The 17,124-nt window shown below is 32.4% G+C and overlaps 2 protein-coding genes across 2 annotated transcripts; one reads left to right on the top strand and one right to left on the bottom strand.

Moving 5' to 3' along the window:
• Positions 1 to 3,472: 3,472 nt before the first annotated feature.
• Positions 3,473 to 13,418, bottom strand: LOC106718231 (growth factor receptor-bound protein 2). The gene is made up of 6 exons (XM_014512265.2): positions 13,110 to 13,418; positions 12,929 to 13,026; positions 12,565 to 12,684; positions 7,695 to 7,860; positions 4,535 to 4,645; positions 3,473 to 3,602 (listed from the first exon to the last, which is right to left on the bottom strand). The coding sequence occupies exons 1-6, from the start codon at positions 13,185 to 13,187 to the stop codon at positions 3,540 to 3,542; spliced, it is 636 nt and encodes a 211-aa protein (XP_014367751.1). The 5' UTR covers positions 13,188 to 13,418; the 3' UTR covers positions 3,473 to 3,539.
• A 180-nt stretch (positions 13,419 to 13,598) lies between these two features.
• Positions 13,599 to 16,070, top strand: LOC106718230 (40S ribosomal protein SA). Its single transcript, XM_014512264.2, has 7 exons — positions 13,599 to 13,698; positions 13,874 to 14,001; positions 14,190 to 14,423; positions 14,683 to 14,847; positions 15,086 to 15,247; positions 15,533 to 15,685; positions 15,916 to 16,070. Exons 2-7 carry the CDS (start codon positions 13,903 to 13,905, stop codon positions 16,030 to 16,032), a joined length of 930 nt encoding a protein of 309 aa, XP_014367750.1. The 5' UTR covers positions 13,599 to 13,698; positions 13,874 to 13,902; the 3' UTR covers positions 16,033 to 16,070.
• Positions 16,071 to 17,124: the final 1,054 nt, after the last annotated feature.

Raw genomic sequence — 17,124 nt, 5'->3', positions numbered from 1 at the left:
TTTAACCATTGAAAATTTGATCTATAGTTAAAAGGTGATTGTAGACCAAAGTTTTAATATTAGAATATAATTAAGTACTTACCAACTTTGAATATTTGGATAAAGTTTGAATTGAATGAAATGAAAATGGTAAACTGGTTAAATGGAATCTTTTTAGGATAATAGACAAATTTGTAGCACAAATTTTACAATTATATTTATAGAAGTACATATAAAAATTATGTAATAATTGAGTATTATTTATTGAAAGACATTGTTATATGAAGTTATTAATTATTTATAAAGTTATAAAATGGAAATAAATTACTTATATGTTTTTCTTTTTTTTTAACATGTACCTACCAATATCTCTATTCAATTACTTTTCATCAAAAAAACCAAAGGAATTCAAACGTAATACTCTAGTTATAGAGCGAACACTACTAACTTTAAATAGTTTCACAATGTCCAAGTAACGTGCTGGAAAACTGACAAATAAATTAATTGACGCATAATACTTCCTGTCAAAATAGTTTGCGTTTTGCAGCTTATTTGGAGATTGTGAAACGCCAACGACAAATTCATTTGACAAATAAGTTCCAAGTAGCTTTTTAATGTGAAACATGTCTTAAGGACAATCACATATAATCTTCAATTCCGATGTATCTCAAAATTATCAAATTTGACAACCAAAACTGTACCAGTAGTAGTTTCTTGAGCATACGGTTTGTATAATATGCCATCTATGAATAACTGTATATATAAAGTGTCTGGATAAAACATTTCTAGGGTGAAATGAAACGCACAAGTACAATATTAAATTTATTAGTAAAAAATATTATACATCTTCCACAATATTGGAGAATCATAACTTAATTAATTAAATATTTGATTATCATAGATTATAGCACTTCCAATTTCTTATAAACATGCCTTCGTTACTCGTCACCACAGCGAGAAGCGCAATACAATGGCCTCTAAATGCTTCGCGAACGCAAACACAAAAATGTCACTTGTAGCGTTTACTTAGAGGTTATATTACTTTAACACCTCGAAATAAGAATAAAATCGTATGACTCTATTTAATTATAGTAATTTTGTGATACATTACGATAACAAAAATAAATATCTACGATTCGATACGAGCACTCGATCGTACATGAATTCCTCAATCTATTACACTAGCTAAGTACACCGACACGAGTGCGTCGTATCAACGTTAACGTTAGGGTAAATACAAATTAAAATAGCGCGCTCCACCAGTATCACTTGAGTTTTCACTCCCGAAACATCTGCACGAAACATTATATCTGATTCTTCAAAGGTATGATGTTTTTTGCATTAGTATTTCGGTAATGGAATTCCATTTTGACAGACGACGTATCAACCGACTCCTATAACGTCTGTTATGTTCTCGATTGCAAACAACACTCGTATTCAGAGATTGTTAAAAGTGGTAGAAGACAGTAACAAGAACATCATCTGTTGCACGAATGTGAAATACCACGACCATACAGAAGACAGATGTGAAATGGAAGCTATTCCGTGTTTCGTCTCTTGCCCATCTCATCATTTTCTTATAAGTAAAAGATGATGTAGATCTGTGAAGGCATAGGAAGGTAGAACATACTTTTTCCGTGCGTTCTCTGTCGATTAAAGGTAAGCAAAGCAAATATAGATGTAGATTGGCGATTTTCAGGTGGCCGCTTACTGGTTTGCCACCTTATATTATAAAAAAATCTCCGTTTCCTTGATATGAATGAATACTTATACGAATGTTTCGGTAGTTGAATTTAACAGTAATACATTTTAAAGTTGGTTATCGACCGCGCTATTTTAACCTGTTCCATCTATACTACCGCGTATTAGTTATTTTTTTTTTTACTAAATTTCGTCCTAATTTTAAAGATTCATATTGTTATTAGATTTAAAAGTTTAAATTTTTTTTTGTAGAATCGTATTAATATTGTAAAAATAAAAGGTTAAAAAGTTAAAACCGAATTAAAACATTCAAAGCAAATCAGTATACGAGCGTGTGTTGTACTAAAAAAAAAAAACCTCGCTGTATCTTTGCTACAGACGGATATTAATTTCCTACCCATTTCGGTGAAATTACATTTGACGTTCCCAATGCAATTAGGTCGAAAATTTTTCATAGCAACATATAAACTTGATAAATTATAGCCCTTATTGTGACACACGGTATTCGATTCTAAGAGGGTAGCGAATTTAATTCTTTGACTTTAAATATGCTAGCCATAAAACACTGCCAATAAAAAAACTTTTGGATTGAGTTAATATATTGGAGTTCTTTACATATTGTGCGTAACGCAAACCATCGAATGCCTAAATCTAAGAAGAGCTAAGCTTTTAACAGACGCTATATGCGACGTATCAGTTTTCTACTCGACTATGGTACCAGATTATATACTTTATATAAATATATGTATACATATTTACCTGATTGTGTGAAAATAAAATTGAAACAAACTTAGAACTATATACTTAACTATAATATAAATGGTAAATATTTAGAAAATGAGCATTATACGCTAATATGTCGATAAATAACAGTCGTGTGTTTGAAATTAAAATCACATCATTGTAAAAATTCACGCGGGAGCAGTTCAACAAATACCACTGAATTGATCCCAATTATATGTTTAAAAACACTAAGCATTATTCTTTCGAAACTACAAATTATTCTGGCACGTTTTAGGACAAACTTGTCCAATATGTCACACTAAAAAAATAAAAAAAATAAGATTTAAATATATAGATAGGACACAAGGACATACACGAAACACTTTATTAATGTAAAAATTTCTTGTTTACAAACAGTAAAAAAACTTGAAAGGGAAAAATTGCAGTCAAAAAAAATGTAAATTATAGGAATAAAACACTAAATATAATTTTATAAAAAACCTATCTATGTATTAAAATCTTTAGGCAAAAAAAAAATATAAATTCGTCACAGAGCCACGTATAAATGATAGACACGGCACGTATGTAAATTTTGTACTACCATATAGTTGTATCGTTGCTAAAATCACTCTTATCACGCACGTCATACGGGCCATTGTGGCGTGGGACGTCAATTTCAAGCTTCTGCTTAAAATTAATCGACAATCTTGTTATCAGCTGTAGGACATGAAGCACCATAAAACACGTCAAAAACATTACATATAAAATCATACTCCGACCATACCACGATAGCGTCGATCTGACACAATGTCCGTCCTTCTCCAACTAAAAACCTTAAGCGCTAAAAATGTATATATAAAAATTCGACCACTTGTACGAAAGTATATTATTGCATAGTATACAATGGCGCTCGTCCGAAATGATATGTAAATATAGCTCGGCAATTTATAAGCCACATTTGAAACATTAACCGTGTACAGGAGGTGTCAGAGAACACACACGTGTTCTGGAACTGGTGACGGGGGGTCGGGGGGCGACGGGGGGTCGGGGGGCGAGCGCGGCTGGGCGGGGGGCGCGGGGGGCACACAACACAAGTCAGCGGCGGTAGAGAGGCAAGAGGTGAGGTCGCACTGCCACTATGAGTGGTAAGCTGTTACATACGACGCCGGGAACAGCCCGCGCCGGTGTGCTATTTCACCCTGGAAGTAAATATTTAAATTTGAAAAAAAAAACAACAGTAAAATTATCTATGGGATAAACAACTATTTCTCATGAAAGACTGGAATAAATTTTGGACTTGTAGGTGTATTGTCATTTTTTATTATAAGACAAGAATATGATTAACATATTTAAAAGTGTATTGTTTGAGTTTTCAGTATTTAACAATATAACCGGTGTTCAAATGGAGACGAGTATATTTCATTAATATTACAACAATAATCTAATAGCAAACAAAAGAAAATATTGAACACTACCAAGTTATAATTAATATTGACGTACTGCAAGTAATTGTTTATTGTCTTAGGACAGGAGATTACGTTAATTATGTTATCTGTGGTAATGTTATCATTATTGAAGTAGTATTTAAACATTTAAACTTCTCAATTCTATTACAACCTATAAAAATGACTGTAAAGATATTGATTCCCTATCATCTGCTTTGGATCCAATATGCTAACGAAGAAAATGAAATGGCCCTTTTGAGGACTTTAATTTCCTATCCTGTGAAATTTCATTTAACGCTCAATGTGATTAGAATCAAATAAGGATGTCTAGCCCACCACTAGATGCTAAACCTACAGCTACATCTTACACAGATATAGAAAATAGAATAAAAAGACATGACAGCTACAGCACGAAAAGAATATCATGACACTTTTTTGACACTACCAGGAGGGCGTTAATAAGCTTTCATAATTTAGTTTAAATTATGCCAACCGGGTCAGATAACTTGTCGGTCTATACAACGTAAACTTATCATAATAACATATAAATCTATATTAAATTTTAGTGAGTTTGTTTTGTCATAATTGTTACTAGATGGGTACTAAATTTAATTTCTTGACTTTACAACACTATCAATAAATTTTATATCTTCGTAAGTATACTATTGCGATGTGATGTTTCTTACCTGCCACCAGTGCTGGTCGGAGCGGTCGGTGACAGTGATGACGTCACCGCGTCTAAACTCCAGCTCGCCCGCCTCCTGCGGCGTGAAGTCGTAAAGAGCCTGCACCAGCATCTGAGGAAGCAGATAATAAAATACTGTTAAAAACCTGTATTACGTCTGATAATACTAAGGATTCTAAAGCGCCCGGTAAATTATCAAATATGTTTAATATTACGTACTTGTCAAAATGTTTGATAGTAAGCGGATTTGTTCAAGCTTTTGTTTTTATTTGAACTGTTAAATGAATATCTTATCGTTGGTTCCCGAGACCAAAAACTCTGTATAAACATATCGTGATCCCTGCTATTATCTTTTACAAAACAGAGATAGCAATATTTTGTTAACGGGGATTATCGTCTCAGAAACCCACGATTGTTCAAACAAATTTGACAATAAATTTGATCGTTACTTAAGAAAGTTGAACTTGTATTGTATTCTTTACAAAATGTCATATCACACCAATTATTAATTAGTTGGATAGGTAGATATTTTATACCTCACTATATGAACATTGTACGATCGTAAATAATAATTAGGAGGCATAAATGTTGCATTAACTATGTCGTTAAGTGATATACGTTTATTCAAATTAAATTTAATGATTATTGTTTATTTAAAGCCGACACAATGGCACATTGCAAAAGATAAGAATGACATTGGCTCACGCTTTGCGAGTGCCTTGCTACCGAATAATACAGACTATTATTAACATTTAATAACAGCTTATTAAATTACTAATACCTATTTTTAAATATACATTTTTATAAATAAGTGGAAATGTGATAGAGCATTTAACAGGACATTTCAAATTTAGGAAACACAAGCCCCTAGGAGCCAAGGAATAGGTCCCTATGTATAAGGGCAAAAGAAACAAATTGATAGTTTTAACTTTTTATGTTAAAAGCTACGTCGTAAGCTTAGTCTAGTTAACAACATGCAATAAAACAAATACATATATACAGGTGTAAACATGTTTTTTTGATAAAGTAAAAGGGCCTATGCGGCATCTTTTCCTATACGATTGAATCTTTGAGAGCCTATCCTGTAAAGTTGTCAATTTGCACAATGGACCTTATTCGTAGGAGCTATCGAAATACGCCTGATCAATTGTTTGTGCTAAAAAAATAATACGCCATACGATATCGAATCGATAAGAGAAACAGCTCATCTGAATAATTAAAAAGTTTAGTTTAAAATACTTATTAGATTAGATTCTATTCCCTTAAATGAGGGCGTAACATAAACTTATTAAGGATGGATTACATGTGATCGCTAAAGGGGGGTTTAACCCATCTCTCACTATCCAAACATTGAATGCGGGTTATTTTCGTTACTGTATCAGGGTCATAGATGTTTGCGAGGCGTACCATTCCTCGCCGCTCGATGCTTTGTAAACTTCTCTAATATACGTGACCTGTGCGAATGGAATTTACTCTTGTACTTTATACTATCTAATTAAGTAAGACTGCGAAAAAAAAACTTTTAAATGTGTTATTTTGCATTAATTAATATCAATAAAACATAACTATTTCTTAACATAAATATTTCTTTAGTGATTTGTTTATTACAGAAAATTATTATTACTTGATGTTTAGCTTATTAAAGCAGTTTGTTCATGGGAACGATATACTTTCGCATATCTCAAATAAAAGAAAAAAAAAAAGCTCTAATAGAAATAAACGCTGTGAATAAAATTTCGTAGCTTTATTGTTTTAATTTTAAATTTATATCCACACAGTATAATTTCTGCAAGAATTTCAGAAATACGAATGGAGTTAAAATCAACATGGTTAAAAATTAAAGTTGTTTTAGTTGTCACAATATAAAATAGCTGTCAGAAGACAATGTAAACCGTTTTTTATTCTTGTCGGTTTATTGAGGTTTTGTCGCGGTGCGTTGAACAATATAAATACGATATTATTTTCTAGAATAAGATTGAATGTACTATAAAAATTGTTGAGGTTTTATTAGAAGTCAGCGTATAAGAAATTCATTGGTATTATTGCTTATTTTTTGTCTACTTTAACAAAAATTCAGGCACTAACAATAAATAGAATTTAGACGTTCTCTTCACTACGTAAATATAACACTTTTGAAATAGTGTTTTCATTCAAACACCACTTGTTTCAAAAACACTATTTATGAATATTTTGTTTTATGATATTGGTTAAAAAAAAAGTATACAAATAGGTGGTTCGATTACATCTTGTATGGAGTCCATTAAATAGTGTTTGACATGACCTAAAGCTCCAGTACATTCATACGATGTAAACAAATGCTAACGTCATAGCTATCACGCCCTTAAAATGTTTTTCCGAAGTAAAACATTTGGATTATCTTTTGGAATTCCCGTATTTATATAAAGGATGTCCAAGACAGTCGACAATGACTCTTATTCAATAAACACATTGCAAACGTGAAAGCCGATTTTCTACAGCGGAATAAGGATGTCGTGTCGTAAATCTAGTTTTTACCGAGTTTAGTAACTCGGTGAAAACTAGACTTAAGACTATACTTGGTACATTGTGTTCAGAAAAACAACAGGCGTTAAAACGAACTTTGTTACTACTAGTTTTCTTTAATTATTCACAACTAGCTTTTACCCGCGACTCCGTTCGCGCGGAATAAAAAATAGAAAACGGGGTAAAAATTATCCTATGTCCGTTTCCTGGTTCTAAGCGACCTGCCCACCAATTTTCAGTCAAATCGATTCAGCCGTTCTTGAGTTATAAATAGTGTAACTAACACGACTTTCTTTTATATATATAGATTATTATTATCATTTTTTTGCTATATTGTCTTGTTAGTTTTTTCTATTGTACCTAATCATATCCCAAACGTATTTATGTCGAACTATTTGTTCACTTCTCGATTAAATGATGGGATTTCATTAAGGAAAGAAAAAAAATTCAACGTTTATGAAAAGGATTTGCTAAGGATATCTTTGGATTTTATAATTTAAATCTACAATGAATTGATAAAAGTGACTGACACAATTGTGTGATAATTAATGAAAACAACCAAAAAGATTAGGTACACACTTATTTTTTACATCTCAGTATTGATTTACCGCGTACCTTTAGGCGTGTGTGTAAGAACCTTTTGTTTATAATTTCCTTACCTCTTCTGGTACAACATCTCGTAGTTTGACGTCCTGCAGGCGGCTGACTGAAGCTGTGCGGTGGTAGTCGACGAGCTCGTTTAGAGAGTTGAACTTCACCACCCATAGGAAGAATTTGCTTGACGCGTCGCGCAGTACCTTAAAATGCTGTACACCGTCTGGACATCTAAGAAAATAATAGCAATGATATTAAAATCGATTTAGTTTTCATGTCTTCTTGAAAGGAAACTTTGAGTTTATCGTGCAATACGTTTAACAAGAACATATGTATCTATAAGATGTTATAGTACACAAGACTCGAAAATTAGAAGAAGTAGGTAGAGGTAGAGAAAGGTAATTAGAAATCAATTGTATCTAAGAAAATGGAGAAGACCTACTGTTGTTGTTCTCTAAGAAAAGATGAGAAGAGTATGCATAAGTACTTCAAGTTTATATTCTGCGAGTTTGGGCTGTTGTCATGATAAGAAATCGATTTTGCACGTGAAATGTTTTTGTAACGTGGAACTTTATATCTTCATACATGGATTCGACAACACTTTAAATATATAGCCTATTTCACCGAAGTTCTTTTATGAAATAAATTGTGATTGAACGTCATTAAAATGCACAGTTTAATCATAATGTCTACAGAAAGTGTGACGTCATCTGAATGACGTCGCTAATACAAGATGAGTCACGCGAGCCAACAGTATTCCCAATTTTCTCGAATAATAATCACAAGCAGTCAAACAAGCACTCTCGTATTTTAACGTATGACAAAGTTACATAGGATCTCCATTTTGGTCATCAATAAGAATACTGATAACATTTTGAATATTTTATACTAGCTTTTACCCGCGACTCCGTTCGCGCGGAATAAAAAATAGAAAACGGGGTAAAAATTATCCTATGTCCGTTTCCTGGTTCTAAGCTATCTCCCCATCAATTTTCAGCTAAATCAGTTCGACCGATCTTGAGTTATAAATAGTGTAACTAACACGACTTTCTTTTATATATATAGATTTAAAAGAATAAGGCGAAGAAAGGTAATATGTTTTCGTATATCTAATATTATAAAAGCGAAATTTTGGGAGTTTTTTTTATTTGAAATAAATTTCGAATATTTCTTGAGCTCAAAGCTTGTCATAATATGTTTCACGACATTAGTCCAATGGCAGTATTCGAATCAACGACCGCAAGATCGGTGATCGGTAATCCTTAAAACTTAAGCTATTGACGTTCTGAAGATAATCGTTTGTTACTGAATCACGCCGAAATTGCCGACTGCACTTTGATGAATTTTGCCAAAAGGATAGAGGACACTACTGATTAGAACATGGGCATCTTTTGTGTTACTTTAATCGATTATTTCTAATAACAGAAGTGTTTGGTAGAAATTGATGTAATTTTTATCGATTCGTCAATTTTCACAAACACACGTCACATTTTTTATGTTAAGCACCGGACAAAACGCTACAGATTAGATAGGGTAGAGAATTTAGTATTCAAAATTAATTAGGTAATCTCTTCTACTAGGATAAACAAAAATTACGCAATTATTTTAATAAAGTAATAACGGAACGTGTACCCAACCTTATGAATAATCAATTCGCTACATTTTATATGTAACGTGCGAATGTGTACTACTCCGGTATTAAGGAAAGTATACAAATTTAATAATTCATGGAAAGCGATAAATATTAAAATACTAGCTGTAGCCCGCGCGGAATTAATAAAAAACTTAATAAGTAGCCTATGTTTTCTTCCATACTATATTCTACATCTATGCCAAATTTCATCAAGATCCGTTGAACCGTTACGGATATGCCTTCTAACAAACATTCATCCACCCATCGATCCCTATAGTTGTTTGGTAGGCTGTCATCAGTTCATTAACTTTCTAAATACTTTGCAAATAAACCAAATCAATATTAGTATCACAGTATTTATATATGAGTATGCGATAGTTTAAAACTGGTTCCAACACATTCCCCACTTCGACTGATTCATACTGTTTTACAACGAACTGGTTTAAAACCATACAATAAATAGATTTAAGAAGTTTAAAGTACAAAAAAATAGTTTCTTAATCAGCACATGACACGATGAATGACTAACGATTCTGTTGAACAAATCACATATACCAATAAGATATAATTAGCCTGTGTTTTCACTAGCGAAACATCGGTTGAACAAAAATATTATTTTTCTCAAAGGCAAAGGAAAACCGTCAAAATAAACTCACAATACATATAACTGGTTAGGGTATGAGAAGTTATTGATATGTTTAAATTAAAACTAAAACAATTAACGGATTTTGGAATTAAAACACATAGGATCCTAAAAAATGTCGGGGTCGCACAAACAAAATTTACGGTTAGGTATTTCTAGATAATAATTCAGACATTTAATAAAAAAACACGTTGGCAAGATTCAGTGACTCATATACCAAGTCGCGTTATTTACTTTTGTTATCTACCAATTTAACATCGAATAGTATAAGCTCGCGACGCATGGACGCTCATGAGCGCATGCTATTTGACGATCAATTACAAACAACTGTGACACCTCCATGGTCATGAACTCGAATCATTTAACTCCTAAATCAAATGTTTGAAATTAAAAGAAAGAAATTACAACACTTTTTTAACCATTGCTTAAAATTTCATAAGTAATTTAATTAAAAGCTGTGTTAATATTATATCAAAGAACGCTAGAGGATTCGATCCTTATCTTTCTTAAATCAAAAACTAATCAAAAAAATTATTGCAGTCAGCATTTTCTATTATGACTTTTAATGATGTAAGCACTGCTCTCGTGCGATTTTGCGAGACACCTCTAAAAGCGTGAAAAATATCGCAGTCCTTTGAATTCTTAACTATCCATCTTTGACTGTCATCATGCACATCTTCAAATAAACTCTTTATATTAATGAATAAAACTTCATAAACAACTAGTTATTGGAAGAAATCATCTTAGATGTGATGGCTATTTATAATGACATACTAAAACAATAACTTTCATAACTACAAAAGTTCTCACATTGAAAGAAAAGTTAAGATAATGGAGTGTAAATGTGATAAACAATTTATCAATTGTTTCCAACAAAGTATTTGTCATCTGTATTCTTAGTGACTATTGACTGGATGTCCTGATAACAATGATTAATATACTTTGGATTTCGATTTCTTTTCCTGCCCACAATTTATTATTGAACTGTTAACTGTTTGTTGTGAAATCAGTAATATTTTCTTTTACATAATATTTTGTTTAAATAATGAAGATAAACAAAGAAATAATAAATTATAATAATATAATAAATTATTTTCTGACAAATAAAAAGTAATATAATGAAAGGTAAAATACCGGGTTTACATAATGCCAGGACAGGACAGTAGTGTTTAAAATCAATGCTGGCATACTGACAATGTAAACTAGGCATGAATTTCAAATAATTGAAAAAAAAAATCTGATCAACATTGTGGGAATGTGTTTTACTTGTGTCCATTGAATTAGTATCAATTTGCTTCATTATATTCACTCTAATAAACCTCTTTATAAGTCATAATATTACAATGCTAAAAAATAGGGCTTTGGAGGCCTTTTTAAAAGTCATTAACAACATTAGTTATAAGACCTCCTTCGGTAATCAATTGAATAATTAGCAAATCAGATTAAAGATAAAAACTTTTAGTCAAATGTATAAAGTTGGACACAAAGCCTAATCAATTATAATGCACTTTAGCAATGCCCATCAATGTTACTATGTGCAAATTTTCAATTTCTACTACTTACAATCCATTCCAGGGATATTGTGGTGGGATATAAGTAACATAAAAATAACAATATTTTTCTTGTTTATTTTAGGATAGTATCCCATAGTTAATAAATATAATTATATGAGAATGTTAAAGATTATAAAAACTGATGCTTGAAGAATTATTACCAATGAGAACTCAGTATTGATATTGTCAATGGACTTTGTCTTTGCCTATCTTATGTTTTCTGTTATTTCGACTGAAACACTGGTAACTTATTTCACTCAATTTACTATCTTAACTAATTAACCTAGCTAATGGTATTTCAAATATAAAATTAACCATTTCATATTAATACAAATGATGACCCCACCTTAGAATATAACTGTTCTAATTTTAGTTAATTGCTTAAGGCCCTACTCAGACAAAGTTAGATAATTGTTATGTCACAGGTCACACTTCAGCTAATATGAAGTCTAATTAAATTAAAAGCTAGTTACATAGCATGTACAATAACCACATGTCACTTGTATGAGATTATTATTAAAAGCTACTGGCATATTCTAAAGATTTGATATTCATTTTTTTGTTGAAATTATTAGTCACCAGTATTCATTTTTTTTACAATGTTCTACAACTTAAATTGGATGATTGTGATAATGAGGTATTATAATGATTTGTAATATTTTCACAAATATTACACATTAGATTGAAGTTAATTTTAGAAGAATTCCTTAATTACAATATTGATACACAAATCCTTTACTTCAAATATTTTGTTAATGATTCTCACTAATACTATAAATGCGAATGTTTAGATGGATGTTTGTTTGAAGGTTATTTGGAATGGCTCAACTGATCTTGATGAAATTTGACACAGATGTAGAACAAAGTCTGGAAGAACACATAGGCCACTTATTACGTTTTTTTAATTCCGCATGGACAGAGTCACGGGTGACAGCTAGTTTACTAATATTGACACATTATTTCTTGGATATCTCCATCCATATCCATTATAACAGCATGTTTTAATTTTTCATGCAAAACAATTTAAATAAGGGTTATTTTTTATAAATTAAATGTATTATAAAAATATTAAATGATGAGGTAAACAAAACAGCTAATTTACTTACTTTACAGATAAAGAGAAGTCACCAGGGCTTGATTCACTGATCCTAATGAGAAATCCTCCTTCTGGTTTATTTGCTAAGAGTTTTTCTGCATCTGCTCTTGTAATTCTACCATAGTACCAACTGAAAAATGTACCTATAGGTTAATAACGTATTGAAACATAAATCAGAATTAAGAAAATTCATACAACAGATTTAAAACCTTTTATATATAGGTAATTTAATTTCAAAACAATGTTTGCGTATTTATAAAAAATCCCGGCGATTTTAACAATATCGTAGTTAATGATGAGTTAACTTTTTATATGTAACATTGGTTACGTTTATGCAAAGGACTGCAGATAGCAGTTGATATTTGTCCACTTACCTATGGCTTTTCATTTGAATGTAGTTACTAGGAATAAGTCCTTCTTTGCCGTCTAATTCAGCCCTGTACCAATTCATATCGTCCTCCATGTTTAGTATCTGCAACAACAAGAATTCTAGGAAAAATCCGACTCTTTCTTTGAGAGGACTTATTCACAAGTATTTATAAAATTAAACCATACTTTGAGTACTTGATTTTTCTTAAAACTCAGCTCATCATCAGCAGTTGCAGTGAAATCGTGTTTTGCTATAGCCTCCATGTTCAAATTAGGCACTTCACTGAAATGTCACTGGATACCAAAATAACTCACAAAGTAAAATACTTGACTACGGCACTTGAGGTCAGGGAAGTAAAGTAATCATAATGCATGTATTTTTAATGAATATCTTTAACCTCAGGATTTAACGAAAATACGCGAAACAATTTTATATGAACTCTGTCTACACATCAGTCAAGTCACACACACTATCACTTGGATTGCCAGAGATCTTACTAAATTCTAAAATTTTTTAATTCGTTATATTTTATTGGAATCTATTAATTTGGTTCCTTACTAATTACTTAATACGTACAAAACAATACTTGTAAGTACATACTGTAAACATATTACTAGGGGAAAATATTTAATGTTTTTTTTTGCTTTGCTGGCCATCTTACCGGTTCTTATCTATGCATTACTAAACACATCTCTACGAAAAAAAAACTACAACGTGTCAAAGTCAATTTGACAGTTCTTTTATGTCCAATCGCCTCCCAGTGGCATTACACGCGTAAGTTATTTTTTAAATCTATATTAAAAATAGCAATCTTTTATCGATTTCCCCACACGAAACCAACGATGAATTGTACAAATTCTATTTTAAACATAAAGTAATATATTTTTAGTACATTTATTTTTTTGTTATGGTGTTTGAAAACCCGGTGTTGACGAATTTTGGCTTTCAGGTTTAATCGTTACTCCAATAAACGCAACGATGTCGGGAGGATTAGATGTCTTAGCCCTCAACGAGGAAGATGTCACTAAAATGCTTGCAGCAACAACCCATCTTGGGTCAGAAAATGTCAACTTTCAGGTTAGTTTGGTTTATACTCGTAGTTAACTTAAGTTGTATTTATTATGTATATGATGATAAGAGAATCCGTTCCATTATATCATCTGAAAATTCTGAGGATCAATTCTCCCAACTGACAACGACCATGTGACTGAAGATTGCAGTATTGAAATGGCGCCATTTTTCTTAAAACTGAATTGTTTTTGTAGATGGAAGCGTATGTCTACAAACGCCGTGCGGATGGTACCCACGTGATCAATCTGCGCCGCACATGGGAGAAGCTCGTGTTAGCTGCTCGTGCTGTCGTTGCAATTGAGAACCCAGCTGATGTGTTCGTCATCTCGTCCCGTCCATTCGGGCAGCGCGCTGTACTCAAGTTCGCAGCGCACACTGGTGCTACACCTATTGCTGGACGTTTTACTCCTGGTGCCTTCACCAATCAGGTAAGCTATTTTTGATAGAAATTTGAGACCATGTATTGAATAGGATAATCATCTCTGAAAATAATGACAAATTGAGAATAATGGTTATCATCATTTTGTGAATTAACCATAGATAAGGTATACTTAAATGATGACAAACAAACTAAGGAACCACTGATTTCTTATAAAAGAAAAATGATTAACACTTATCTGATTATTGTAAATACTTACTGTAATATAAATTTTATTTTATAAAAGCCTAATAAGAGTATCTTTACAGATCCAAGCTGCCTTCAGGGAGCCACGTCTGCTGATTGTGCTGGATCCTGCTCAGGACCACCAACCTATCACCGAGGCCTCCTATGTCAACATTCCAGTCATTGCTTTCTGTAACACTGACTCACCACTCAGATTTGTTGACATTGCCATCCCATGCAACACCAAGGTGAATATTAAATCCTATATCCTATAGATAAAAGTATCCTCTTTCTGTCCATCCCTTCCTATGTTGATTAATGGTAGGCAATGAATTTGCTAATGCAGATGTCAATTGGCATTTGTCATATACCTATTTTCATACCTGTATTTATTTATTGCTAAATGTTATCTGCCCACTAATGTTAATTTAATGTGATCCCACTGCTAAAACACTTGATAAAAGCCATAAAATTGTATTATTTCAGTCATCACACTCGATCGGTTTAATGTGGTGGCTTTTGGCCCGTGAAGTTCTGCGTCTGCGTGGCGTGCTCCCACGTGATCAGCGTTGGGATGTTGTAGTGGACCTGTTCTTCTACCGTGATCCTGAAGAAAGCGAAAAGGAGGAACAACAGGCTAAGGAACAGGTAAGATTATTGGTAATTATTAAGAGCACTCAACTGTCATTATATTTAAATAATGCTTAATAATTTTTTTGTAATGTTTATAAATTATCTTACTGTACAAATCATTCAGTTTCTCTGCTTTTTAGCAAAAACTTAACTCACAAAATAGCTTTTAACATGTTCAGTACCACTGCAATTTTTATGTATAATCAATTGAGTAAGTAGTTGGTGGCAGTGTGTTTTGGCTTTATTTTCGCATTTGTTAAAATTTATTTTAAAACAAGAAATATATATTTTTTCATTTAGGCTGTTGTTGCGGCCAAGCCTGAAGTACCACCTCCAGTGCATGAGGACTGGAATGAGACAGTTGAGCCTGTGGTTTCCTGGGCTGAGGAATCTGCACCCGCCGCTGCTCCCGCATTCGGAGTAGCTGCAGTACAGGAAGACTGGGTTGCTCAGGTAAATTACGTTATTTCAAGATAATGTTTTATGCTTTCTTTGATTTTTTAAGTTAAACTATGCTTCACAGTAAATCGTGGTTTTACTTTGATATGTGTACTTTTTGTAATTATTTCCAAATCATTGTCCAATTTCATATGGTTAAATATTAGTGAAATGAAGTTCACTTTTATATTATAATAAGTCGTTTAAGTTGTTTGTTAAGTAATGAATGTAATATTTTGTAACAGGTACAAGACGAGTGGGGCGCGAGTGGCGCTCCGCCCGCGGCCACGCCCGCAGCAGCTCCCGCAGCCGCCGCCACACCGTCGTGGGGAGGATCCGCACAGGACTGGACCGCCTCATAATAGACAACATCTGTTGCGCTAAATATATTTGAAAACTATCCCTTTGTTTTATTTATAGAAATACAAAATTTAATGTTTATTATGGTTCACTTAAGTTATTTTTATTATACATTTTTTAAGGCATTGGATATCGGTGCCCTTTAGCCTACTTAAGAAGATTAGTAATAAAGGTTTTGGGATTGTGCCATTTAGTAGTGTAGTAAATTAAAATTAAAGATGATAAAAAACTACTAAAGATTCGATTGACAAAGCGTTTTGACATTTCGAGATTATTAAAATTTTTAAAGCAAACAATAGTAGAGAGTAACTCCCATAACCGAAAAGAATATCGTGGCCCGTTGGACCCTAGCTAATGCAGGTTCGACTATATACTATTTAGCTACTTACTGTAATTTTACTTTTGTATTGTGGATATTGGTATGGATAAAGCCGACGTTTCAGTTTTTGTGGAAAAAAAACTCTATAAATACAGAAATATATTTTACAGCACGTTCAAACCGGGGACTTGTGATGGGTATGACTATTCATAATGAATTTATCCTTTGTAGACGAGAGTAGACTCGTTTGTAATGAAAACGAGCTTTGTTGCGCTTTTGTGTTATGTTAATTTGCCATAAATAATATTTTTTGAAGAATTCAGATATCAGAATTGCTAATTTTAATGAATAGGGACCAAAATATTCTTAGCTGAAATGAAGATTATTTACTCAGAAGAAATTTTTTCACACAAACAACTACTTGACTTACAGTAAAAAAAAAGTGTGAAGTAGAATTTAATAAGATCAAATCTATTAAAGCTTTAACACGACGTAACCACACATAGTACATACGAAACAAGCTAGCGTTGTATTTACTAAATAATGCATCAAGACCAAGTTCGATATTGAATGATTGAATTTGGGTTACGAAACGTCGTCTAACTCGCCAACGGATATTCTGGAATTAAAGCAATTAATATCGGAATCTCACAAAGGTCCGATGATGTTTGAAAATTGACAACAATGTTACCACAAAACTCTATTGCACAGAAATTTGTGTTACACATATTGTCATCCCTTAAATTTTATTTGATAAAACCGAGACTACGGTATG

Source organism: Papilio machaon, chromosome 10, assembly GCF_912999745.1.
Source record: "Papilio machaon chromosome 10, ilPapMach1.1, whole genome shotgun sequence".
NCBI classification, from domain to species: Eukaryota; Metazoa; Arthropoda; class Insecta; order Lepidoptera; family Papilionidae; genus Papilio; species Papilio machaon.
This window is presented reverse-complemented; position numbering and strand designations above follow the sequence as displayed.

Excerpts from the sequence above, each read along its gene's own strand:
- LOC106718231 (XM_014512265.2), bottom strand. The coding sequence starts at position 13,187 with ATGGAGGCTATAGCAAAACACGATTTCACTGCAACTGCTGATGATGAG. Across the intron at positions 12,685-12,928 it reads ATTCAAATGAAAAGCCATAG|TTGGTACTATGGTAGAATTA; the intron begins GTAAGTGGACAA and ends TACATTTTTCAG. Across the intron at positions 4,646-7,694 it reads GAGATGTTGTACCAGAAGAG|ATGCTGGTGCAGGCTCTTTA; the intron begins GTAAGGAAATTA and ends CTGCTTCCTCAG.
- LOC106718230 (XM_014512264.2), top strand. The coding sequence starts at position 13,903 with ATGTCGGGAGGATTAGATGTCTTAGCCCTCAACGAGGAAGATGTCACT. Across the intron at positions 14,002-14,189 it reads CAGAAAATGTCAACTTTCAG|ATGGAAGCGTATGTCTACAA; the intron begins GTTAGTTTGGTT and ends TTGTTTTTGTAG. Across the intron at positions 15,686-15,915 it reads AGGAAGACTGGGTTGCTCAG|GTACAAGACGAGTGGGGCGC; the intron begins GTAAATTACGTT and ends ATTTTGTAACAG.